Raw genomic sequence first — 12,709 nt, forward strand, 5'->3', positions numbered from 1 at the left:
ACTGTGGGGTTCGTCTAGCGACAGGAGCTTTTAGGACCGAGTCTGGTGACCAGTGTCCTCGTGGAAGCCAGAGTGCCTCCATTGTAGGTTAGGTGTGCACAACTGCTGGCCAGTTGCATAGCACACATTCATAGGTCTCCTGTGCATCTGAATCACAGTCTCCTTTTCCCACCCACGGCAGTTAATCTCCCGCATCGGTGGCCCAGGTCAGGGTTTCCAATTGCAGTTTGCGTCCGACCCCTTCTTTCTGAACTGGAGTCCTTGCCTTTACCATCTATATTTGAGATCCATTCATGCACAACTCCATGGTGTACACCTAGGCCGCAGCTTTGCCTGAACCTTTCATGTGGCCCTAAGGACTCACTTAACCCTAAGGCTTTCCACTGCCACTTCCTTGACAAGTACTGAGGCCACAAAGTTGTTTACACCAACAGCTCGATGGTTGATGCTCACATTGGCTGCGCATGGAGGAAATATTGAACAGCATTTCTTGCCCGATGGCTGTAGTATTTTCACTGCTGAGCTGGTGGCTGTATCTCGTGCTCTTGAGCACATCTGTTCATGCCCAAAGGAATAGTTTGTTGTGTGTACAGACTCCTTGAGCAGCCTACAAGCTATCTACCAGTGCTACACTCGCCATCCTTTGGTCGCGTCCATCCCGGAGTTTGTCTATGTCCAGGACCCGTCCCATCGTTCAGTGGTGTTTATGTGGACCCCAGGACATGTCGGCATCCCAGGCAACAAACTTGCTGACAGGCTGGACAAACAGGCTACACGGAAACCCCTTCTAGAAATGTGCATCTCTGAACCTGACCTGCATTCTGTCTTTCGTTGCAGGATTTTTCGGCTTTGGAAGGCGGAATGGCATAATAGCATGCGCAACAAACTGCGTGTCATTGAGGAGACTGTGAATGTGTGGAAATCTTCCATGCAGGCCTTTCGCAGGGAATCAGTTGTCCTGTGCCGGCTCAGCATTGATGATACTTGGGCGACCCACAGTTATCTCTTGTGCCATGAAGACCCGCCTCAGTGTCTTTGCGGTGCCCAGTTGTTAATGGCCCATATTCTGGTGCTCTGTCCCACTTTGACAGCCCAGCGATGAAATCTTGAGTTACCAGACTTGTTGTAGCTCATTTTATCTGGCAATGCCTCACTGGCTGATTTAGTTTTAAGTTTTATTCGCGATCTAAGTTTTGGCACATGACCTTTGTCCCTCTTTGTCCTCCACCCTAGTTCTTTTGGGGTGGATGTTTTAATGTGTTGCAGATTGGCTGGCTTTTCCTTTTTATTCTTGTGGTCGGCTGCACTTGTGCCATTTTTTTTTTATTAAGAATAAGGGACTGATGACCTCGTAGTTTGGTCCCTCCCTCCCCCCCCCCCCCTCCTTTTAAACAAACAAACAAACCAACCAACCATTAGTTGTTCCAATGTAGGCTGATGTTGGTTGAGAAAGGGGGCATTCCTTTGCAGCTGATTCTTCAGAGTGGAGAGAGGATTGAGAGTGTGTTGGAATATGACACAGGAAATCTGTTTGTGGATTAGTCTGAAGGATAGTGCCTACCTGTGAAGGCATTTGCAGGAGCATCTGTGTATTGAGCAAGGAAATTTTTGTCACCATACATACTGTCCCTGGTTGGCCAGGCTGTATGGGAGGGATTTTTTGGTGTGGAAGGGGTAGCAGCTGTTGAAATGCAGATACTGTTAGTAGTTGGTGAGTTTAATGTGGATAGAGGTGTGGATGGAGTCATCAGAGAAGTGGAGGTCAACATCCAGGAAGGTGGCACGCTGAGTTGTGAGGAGGACCAGGTGAAGCATATGGGAGAGATGTTAAGGTTGTGAAGTAATGAGGATTGTGTGTTCTGGTCCTGAGTCCAGATTGTGAAGATATTGTCAATGAACCTGAACAAGTCTAGGGGTTTGGGGCTGTGCTAGACTAGGAACATTCCATAGATAACCCATCGGCCATTGGATTGGCATAGAAGGGTGCCATGTGATTGCCAATGGCTGTGCCACAGACTTTTTTGTGTACCTTTTTATACCTTGCTGTGAGCCATTAGAGGCCCCATCCACACCTCTGCCCACATTTCACCCACCAACTACAGTGAGCAGCTATCTACCCTTTTCATAATTATTGATATTTCTTGATGTTGGACTTCTTTCTTGTCAATGTATGAATGATTTTAATCCTATAAAGAACTTGAACATGCTGAACTTTACTGCCTCAGTCAGCTTTTTCCAGTGGATGAACTGATAGGAGTGTGTAGGACAGTTTCAAATAATCTATTTCCGTTAGTACAAAAGTTAACAGTGTTCAGAGACTTCATAGATGTTTACTCATTGCTGTCTCAATGCAGACTTTGTAAAATTGACTGTACCCTACTGTCGCTCAGTGGTGTCTGGCTTGCATTGTTCATGGAGCCTATTTAAGGTTTGTATAGGGAAGGTTTTGCAAAATATTAAAATACAGAGCAAGTAAATAACAATTAACAACATAAAAGAAAAGAATAATAGGTAACATGTGTTTGGTCATTAACCTACCTTGATTAGCTATTAATTATATACTCTCAACATGACATTTATACCAAGTTCTTTTTTTATAAGTGCAATTTTAGGCTCACAGTTTTCCAGTGAAGCTAGCCAAGACTTTTCTACATACTCAAATTATATTGTGATATTTTACTGGCATATTTTGTTAGTAATATTATACCTTCTTGACACAGAAAAATTACAGCTGCTGGAATTTTGAAGGACTTGCTTCCTAAAATGTCTATGATTACACAATGGCAATTTTATTAATAATATTTCGTCAGCTACAAAATTTAGAAAAAAAATACAAAATTCTCTTTGTTTAATATAGAATCAGGACTTTCAGGTGTTATTTTAACCCTGAGTTTTTGGCAGGGTCATTTACATAACTATGTGTGCTTTTCCTGCATCTTAAATTTACCATTATCTCCAGTCAAGTGTGTCATACTTTTATCTCTAAAGACTATAAAAATACAACTTGTAAAAGAATTTTGCTGTGTTATGTACATACATTATATGGATTCAGTAACAGAAAGAAAAAAATATATTGGTATTATTTATGGTATCAAAGAATGTGGAGGTATTTCTGTCTTGTGTTTCAAGCTCTATTGGTCTTTGGAAGCACTTTCTTTTTAACAGGATGCAATAGTGATGTAGCAAAGACACAGTATATTGCATTAAAAATTGAAACTTTTTGTCAGTGAGTTGCTTTTCCATTATTGGTCTTATATTTCAGTTACGCATTATGGATGCTGCCAGGAAGAATAATGACTGCTACTTCTACTACTACTCTACCTGCTTGAAGGTAAAACAAAATGTTTATTAATATTATTTGAAAGTTGAATGTTATTATTGCTGTGGTAAATTAAGTAATATATTATAAACAATAGAGGAAATGAGGTATGGTGTTGAATAGAGTGGGTGACATAAAATAGAGTTGGGGAAACACATCTAAGACTGAAGCAGAATTAACTCATGTTAGTGAACAGGAGAACTGCGCATTACAGAAAAATGTTTGAAAAAGTAAGAGGACCAGACATGTTTGTTTATCAGAAAAATCAGCATCAATACTTTGAAGAGCTGTTGCACAACCTCAAAATTAGCCTTTGATGTACAGAGTCTAGTGTCTACATTGTAACAAATTTTTCAGCAAACTGTTAATGCTAAGTGGTATGTCTAGAAATTGTTTAATTTTTATGTGAATCAACTCAAAGGAGATGAATGGCTGTGCATATATAATCAGCAAGGCAGAGTAATAGCACACTACCTTGAAAACCTCACCATGAATGCATGAGGTATTTGGTGAGGAGAGGATTTTGTGCTGTGGGGCAAATTAAAGGGTCACCTATACTCAAATAATCCTCCCCACACTGAAAGAGCTGCAACAAAACACTGAAAATACAATTGCTGTTATCTCTCTGGCAGAGCTGCTACATACTCCTTGCGGTTCAATAAATCTGCATCAATGATGCCGCTTCCAGCGTCTTTTGTGGTTGTTTATGAACAAGTGTCAATCCTGTGTCAGTCTTATTGTAAATGTTGTCCGGGCCAGTTTTACTTTTGCACACAGTGCATACATGCGTGCATGTGTTGCTTTCCATTGAGTGTCACCCACATATTATTATGTTATGTATAAAAAGAAATCTGAAGCAAGGTGTTGACTTTTACGTGATACCTGTAAACATTTCATATCTTGGCCCTCTATTTCCATGTTGAAGTAAAATATAGCTTATTACCAAGTCTGATTTGTAATATAGCTCTGTGTCATTTTGTGAAATAATAATTTGAATTTTTTTATTGATTATAATGTAAATTGTTTGGGCAACTTATTTTGCTGTGTCTGCAATTGACTGTGGCACTTTTTTTATTCTTCCAGACTGTCATTGTGCCATCATGATTTTCAAAAGTTTTCTGTACAAATGTGAGGTTACTCTAGATGTAGCATGTGAGCTGATACAGTACTTAAGGCAATGGACTCACGTTTTATAGTAGGCTAGGGTGACAGTTCAAATCACTCTCCTGCCATCCAGAAGTGTATTTTCCTTTGTTCTCCTATGGTTTGAGGCAAATTCTGGGACAGGTTCTTTGAAATGGATGTGGATGATTTCTTTCTTTTTACTTCACAACCCAAACTTGTGCTCCAGTCCCAATACCTCATTTTCAATATAAACCTTGATCTTTCTCTTGTCTTGGTGCAGACAGATTTGGTATCTGTCTCGGGACAGAATTATGACTCATCAAGACCATAACAGATCTCCAGCCGTGCATTAGGATCTCATTTGGTTGATGAGATGTTTATGAGCTTAAAAGCCATTGTATGATGTTAGTTTTAATTGGTTGTCACACATCCTTAGCTTGTTTTCAAGGGTTGTTGTAAGTGCTATAAGTGAATTGCCTTCTGTCACATATTTTGACAGCTTCTGAGCAAGAGATAACGATTTTGAATGCCACAGGGATTGGTACTGGGCCCTTTCTGTTTTCTAACTTGCAAAAGTTATCTTCCTTTAATAACCAAGTGAGGCAGCACTGTGGTTAGTGCACCAGATTTGAATACAGGGCGACAATCGTGGTCAAATCCCCATCTGGCCATCCAGATTTAGGTTTTCTGTGATTTTTCTAATTTGCTGAAGGCAAAGGCCAGTATAATTTTCTTCCCCATCCTTAACTAATCCGAGTTTGTGCTCTGACCCTAATGATTGCATTGTTGACAACATTAGATGCTAGTCTACCTTCCTTTAACTGCCAATGCATTTAAAGGCTCAGATGAAAGCTGAAGTTACCTATAAAAGGTTCACAGCTAATTTAAGTCTTTACATCAGTGTCTCATATTATACAATTTGAAACAAACAGCAATGACCTTTTAGCACCAGAAGTAGACAGTAGTAGTCATAATTAACTCTAATAGTCCTGATTTATTTATTTATTCAGAATAGAGTTATATGTTATCTCTAGTATTTAATTAAGTTGTAAGGAAGAAAGAAAACACAATTTTGGGTATGCATTTTTTTTATTATTATTATTATTTACAAAAACTTGCGGTGTTCCAGAAGGACATAAAGACAGTAAGGCAACTTTTTGTGAAGTTTGACTTAGCAGTTTATTTGTTGAAGTACTGTTATTTTCAAATAAATGTAATTAAATTTGAGTTTTGGGGCTAAAATAACTAAAATACATTTTTAAAAAATAATAATCTTACAAACGTGTTTTATGCAACTGTAAGATAACATAAAAAGGAACAAACGCAAAGGGATCATCACATTTTAGGCACATTATCATAGTCTTTGTGTGGCAATTTTGACATTTCAGTTGTCTTCTTTTTTGTTTTCTTGTCCGATGGTAATTCGGCAACATCATGTTGCCTTCCATCAAATCGAGACTCTTGTCTTGCCCTCTTGCTAGGACGCCCTCTAGTATTGCAGTGACAGTTTCGTGATGTAATGTCAGATGATCTGTGGCTTCTACGTGGTCCTTGTAAAGATCCCGGGCATTTTGCTTTGCATTGTCTATGAAATGCGCAATGATGGAGAAATTTTTTTTTTTTTCCTCTTATAGAGCATCTATACATGGACACATTTTGATCAGCTCAATCTCTGCCCCCCTATGAGCATTGTAGGAATCTAATAGATTAAGCTGAAGCACGCTAATCCTTTTCTTTTGTTCCCTGTAAAATCTTGCTATGGAACACAATGGTTGAACTCTGTAAGAGTTGATGGTTACATTAACAACATTGTCTTTCCAATGGACAGTGGAAATTCCTCATGCTGAGCCAAAACAAAATACCCTCTTTTCTTATATCATTTTATCTACTATAACAGAGTACAATTCTTAACTCGTTTCCACTTACTGTTAAAGTTGCTTCCACACCCCTGTCCTTTAGGTCATTTAGCTGTTGAACACTGGTAAAGAGATTTCAAAGAAAATTGAGCATGGAACATGTGGAAGGGACTGGTCCACTTACATCATTACCACATCATAGCCCATACCTTGATTTCATAATCATTACTATACATGCCACCTCAGTGATATGGTTACAGCCAAATAATGTATCCACCGGTGATGCCTCAACACCAGAATTTTAATCCACATCAGATTGGTTTTCCTTTTATGAATATTTGCACCTGTGACTCCCAAAGTATGGGACTGTCGATTCATTGACAGAATGGTGCCGCACATTAGGTGCAAATTGTTTGAATCTATCTCTCAGCATACACATTAACGGTCCCAAAAGATTTGATTTCTGTAAATTATCATTGTCGCATACTAACAGATTGGAAAACGTAAAGTGAAATTGATCCCTGGACACAGCATTTTCTGTGAGGTCATTGTGATTGTTTCTATCTGATTGCTAGTAGATTTTTCTGTGTGACACTGTTACGTAACCACTTAGCAGAAATATTGCAATAAACACCAACATCTCATCTTCTGAACAGTCTTTCAGCTGCATACTGATTTGTGTAAGTGACCAACATTTGAAGCACGTCTTTGTCACAAAACTGTTGGAAATATTCGAGCAGTGTTCGCCTTTTCTTCATGTCAATTGTGCACTTTAGAAACCATTTAGGTGTTGGATTACCTATTTCTCGAATTTTCCCATTGTATTTCATGAGATTTTGAACTTTCTCCTTTGATAGCCTTGTTGGTTTGTTTGTTTGTTGTACTGCTGGAGAGTCGTGGAACCTTTTCAGAGATTAAGGATTGTTTTTGTGGTGTGTTGACAAGATTACAGTCACCAGAAATGTCCAAATCACAAAGTGCAGTAGCATTGAGTTGGCTTGCTGGTATTTTGTCTACACTTGGATTTTCTTTGGCACCCGAGCCTTCATCTGTTATGTCATAAGTAATATTTAGAGGAGTGTGTAATGTTACAGCCATACCACTGTTTAGTATTTCATGATCATTTGTTTCTAAGATGTTCAAATGTTCCTTCAGAGTACATTGTTTGCTGTGAATTTGAAATGACAACCTATCACCCTGACATCCTTCTGGTCCTTCTGGGAGGACAGTTCTGAATTACAAATGACAAAACCTTTCAATTGTGATATAAAACTCTAAATAATATAGTTTATTCCATTAAGTCAGTCAATTCATCCTCCGTAAAACTGGACTTCTTTTCAAGGCACAGTTTCTCAATAACTGTGAATCATAGCGTCAAAATGGCTGTGGCAGTGCATTGGTGACTCGATACACTTCATTTAAATATGTGTCACTATCTGTTGCAACAGTGTGTTATTCACGGAAATCAGTAACTTCAACGCTAAATGATGTCATCTTTACGGAAGGATGTCAGGCATACCTAGGTTAAGTGCAGTATGTATAAGGAGCAATCAAGAAGTTCCCATTCAAAGGCTGTGTAGTCCAGAATCAGTATACCAACTAGGCAAAATTACCATGAGCATTGATTCAATCATCCCACTGGTGCACCAGGTTGAAATGCCCATTTGATAAAACATTTTATTCTGCTGTGTGAAGAATCTGTAACTGTGTGCTGCACATCCTCGTTGGACAGGAATCGTCAACCTAGAATATCAAAATTGGAATCGAACACTTCCCTTGACCTATATAGGTCAACAATAACTACCCATACCACACTATCAATCTCAATACTTTCACCACCACCATACTTAATCCTACCACAAAAAAAGACACCTAGAAAATGGAAATTGGGATCGAACACTTCAACAGCAACTAACAATACCAAACCAGCCATAGCCACAACCGCACCTTGCAGTCGAGCACTTCCCTAAAGTCATATAAGTCAACAGCAAAGCAAAATACCAAATCACCAATGCAAACAATCATCAGTTATCCATACGACATCTCCACATATAGCCTGGCGCAAGATGCCGGAAATTTAGTAAGTCTAATTTCATCACAACACACTGAACACTTTCAACCAAACAGACTGAATAGCTGAAAAATTTTTATTAGAGACAACACACTGTCCCCCATCATCGCCAACAACCGAAAACTGTTGACCTTGTCAGTCATATCCCCACCTGCCAAAGGCATAAAAAAGCAATTTATTAAAATTCACACATGACAAACAGAAAAAAAACTACAGTAACGTCAGCATAACAAAACCAGAATCGTTAACTCACTGAAAAATATATAGCTGAAAGCACAGTCACCACCAATACCATACACGTGCAATGCTCCCACACAAATGAACCGCATATGCCACATAACACACACCACCAGAGAGAACAACCAACTGCAACAATACGCCACCTATAAACATGCTACACACACACAAATTAAACCAAAAACATCACCTAACACACAACATATAAACACACCACCAGAGAGCACCACCGATCACATCAAAACGACACCTACAAACACGCCACTCCCACAAACTAAACTGCGCACCGTCTAGATGTCACACACACCACAACAGCCTTACATCACAGGCCATTCCTACAGGTGGAATTGGACATTTCTGTTGACCCAAACAAACCGTTTCGATGGAAAATTAAAAAATGCCTCCACCAGCCATTCTTTCTACAAGTTATCTGAATATTTAGATTCATTGATCGAAAAATTTTGTTAGCTACATGGCATGTAGCTATATGTGTATAATAAAGCTGAATGACAAGAAATAATACTCCACAAATAGGACACAGTATTTGTAGATATAAAAATATTCTTTTCAAAAAATACCTTCGTAATCAAGTAACTTCTTTTTATTGGGATAATTTTGGAAAAGTGTAGCTCATTTATAAAAGAGATGATATATAGAATGTTAGTGTGACCCATCTTTTAGTACTACTCAAGTGTTTGGGTTCCCCACCAGGTCATATTAAAGGAAGAAATTGTAACAGTTCAGATGCATTCTTGGTACTTGTAGGTTCAATCAGCACACAAGAATTACAGTATTACGGAGATTTTTCATGAACTCAAATGGGGATCCATAGAGCAAAGGTGACTGTCACAGCATGAAATGATATTATTGTGTACACTTTGTCAAAGGTGTAATCAGGCTTAGAAAAAGAAACCATATTGATTTATTTGCCCACAGGGATACATGGCAATGGTCGCCAGGAGAATGAGATAAGAAAACTCGAGTAGCCACAGACCCATTTCGAAAGAGAAGGGAAAATTCAAAGACGAAGTAAAGAAGCCATTTAGTATCTGCTCTGGGCATTGGCTCAGACAGGGGGAGAGATTTTTTCAGGCATGGCTCGGAGAGCCCTCACTAATACCTGTCAGGTAATGTGACATGATTTGATTGGCAAGGCGGCTCTTCTAACAATAATTCAGCCTATTCCACGGTGAACCAGTTGATTGTTGTTGCATTAGCTGAAAAGTGATGGACAAAATAGGCGGACTCTTTGTAAAATATAAATAAAAAAAAAAAAAACACTCGTGTTTGGCACCTGGGGGCATCTTGTGTATCTCCTCCCCTCTCACTGAAAGAGTTCATCGTGGGTGAACTCTACAGTCTCAGTGGGGTCATAAATATGGGGATAACAATATTTGGATTTCATTTAACAGTGCAATATTTTAATTTCATTTAACGATTCACACGCGAGTACAATTGTTACATCACTGTATGGTGACTAAAATTGCCAACATAGGAATATGACAGTGGCAGCTTTGCAAAGATAGTAGAAACTGGTTTCAGACAGATTTGGGGAGTACAAGCAGCTGAAACATTCATATGACAAGGATTAGGATTTAACATAAAAATCACTACATGTTTACGGGTCAGGGTTTATTAATAATAATAATAATCCCCGTGGAGTCCTGGGAAAAGAATAGGCCACCGGTATGTTCTGCCAGTCGTAAAAGGCGACGAAAAGAACAAACCACTAATAGGGCTAACCCCTCTTTTAGTGTGATTAGTTGGTTCAGGACACAACTAAAGAAGCCTCGGACAAGCGCCATCATGGTCGGGGACTACGCTTGAACCCTATGCCCGCCCACAATGGTAACGACACTGCTAGCCAACTGGAAAATGATTTAAATCCAAATAGAGGTGTTTTGCAGGATATGCTTCCTGCAACCACCCTAGAAGGAAAACAAATACAGAGGATGAGATGGTCAGATGAAGTTAATCGACACCTCATGTTCTGTTATTACCAAGCAACAAACCAAGAAATGAACACGACTGGATACAGATCACAAGTATACACAACATTTATTATCAGATACCCAGAATTAAAATTTTTAACAGAACGACTAGCTGATCAGATCCGTGTAATAATAAAAAATAACAGGATACCCCAGTCAGAATTAGAAAACATCAGACAACAAGTACAACAAATACTGGAACAAAATAATGTGCAATCAGAAGAAGAAGAAAGTACAGTAATGGACTCGCACATCCCAGAGCAAACAAACAAAGAACAACACGCATCAATTAAACAATCAGAGGAAAACGAAATCTTAAGACTGCCACCAGAACAAGTACAAATAGAACACGAAGTGACACACATGTTAGATATAGAAGAAAAATTTCAGCTGACATGTATAGAATACAAAGAATACAAAGACACACAAACAGACATTAGACCATTCTTGCATAGACCGCCAAATAACTCACAAGTCGAAACAACAATAAAAACTGTCAACACAATCATACACAACAAAATAAATGAAAAACCAACTATGGAAGAGTTAAAACTACTGGTTTATATAGGAGCACTCACTACTCTAAATATACACACTAGGCAGAGATCAGAAGCAACCAACACACAGAAGAAACCCACAAAACCAGCATGGCAACACAGGCTACAGATCAGATCAGAATAGAAAAACTGAGAAAAGACATTGGACAGCTAACACAATTTATAAGACATCAAACAAACACGAAAAATGTTAGGTAAAATCTCACAACAAGAAGTGATAGAGCAATTAGATGAAAAGAAGCAGAAATTACAAACATTGGCCAAATGACTTAGAAGATACAAAAAAAGTGAAAATAGAAGGAAACAAAACCAAACATTCAACACAAACCAAAAGAAATTCTACCAGACAATAGATAACACACACATTAAAATTGACAATCCACCTAACACTACAGACATGGAACACTTCTGGAGCAACATATGGTCAAACCCGGTACAACGTAACAGGCATGCATGGTGGATAGAAGCAGAAACAGACACATACAAGACGATACCACAAATGCCTGAAGTGATAATTTTGCAACTTGAAGTCACCAAAGCAAATTAATTCTACTCACAATTGGAAAGCCCTGGAAAAGATAAAATAGCAAATTTCTGGCTAAAGAAGTTCACCTCAACACATTCACATCTAACTAAATTATTTAACAGTTACATTGCAGACCCATACACATTCCCTGATACACTTACACATGGAATAACTTATATGAAACCTAAAGATCAAGCAGACACAGCAAACCCAGCTAAATACCGCCCCATAACATGCTTACCAACAATATACAAAATATTGACTTCAGTCATTACACAGAAATTAATGACACATACAACACAGAACAAAATTATAAATAAAGAACAAAAAGGCTGTTGCAAAGGAGCACAAGGATGTAAAGAGCAACTGATAATAGATGCATAGGTGACATGTCAAGCTAAAACTAAACAAAGGTCGCTACACTATGCATACATTTATTACCGAAAAGCTTTTGATAGTGTACCCCACTCATGGTTACTACAAATATTGGAAATATACAAAGTAGATCCTAAATTGATACAGTTCCTAAACATAGTAATGGAAAAATTGGAAAACCACACTTAATATCCAAACAAATTCAAATAATATCACATCACAGCCAATACAGATTAAGCGTGGAATATACCAAGGAGACTCATCAAGTCCTTTCTGGTTCTGCCTTGCTCTGAACCCACTATCCAACATGCTAAATAATACAAATTATGGATACAATATTACTGGAACATACTCACACAAAATCACACATTTGCTATACATGGATGATCTAAAACTACTGGTAGCAACAAATCAACAACTCAACCAATTACTAAAGATAACAGAAGTATTCAGAAATGATATAAATATGGCTTTTGGAACAGACAAATGTAAGAAAAATAGCATAGTCATGGGAAAACACACTAAACAAGAAGATTACATATTGGATAACCACAGCGACTGCATAGAAGCGATGGAAAAAACAGATACCTGTTCTTATAATTTCTACCACCATTTCACTTTTATAGTAATATCATTTATTTGACTTACCATT

The 12,709-nt window shown here is 38.4% G+C and overlaps 1 protein-coding gene across 2 annotated transcripts in view; it reads left to right on the top strand.

Annotated features, from left to right (window-relative positions):
• The window catches only part of LOC126281926 (zinc finger CCCH domain-containing protein 11A-like), a 62,797-nt gene that overhangs the window by 21,262 nt on the left and 28,826 nt on the right, over positions 1–12,709 (top strand). For both annotated transcript variants that reach the window (XM_049981259.1, XM_049981260.1), the window contains one exon: positions 3,263–3,331. In XM_049981259.1, coding sequence (XP_049837216.1) covers positions 3,263–3,331 — 69 coding nt within the window. The remainder of the gene's footprint in view (positions 1–3,262; positions 3,332–12,709) is intronic.

Source organism: Schistocerca gregaria, chromosome 7 (assembly GCF_023897955.1).
Source record: "Schistocerca gregaria isolate iqSchGreg1 chromosome 7, iqSchGreg1.2, whole genome shotgun sequence".
Lineage (NCBI taxonomy): Eukaryota > Metazoa > Arthropoda > Insecta > Orthoptera > Acrididae > Schistocerca > Schistocerca gregaria.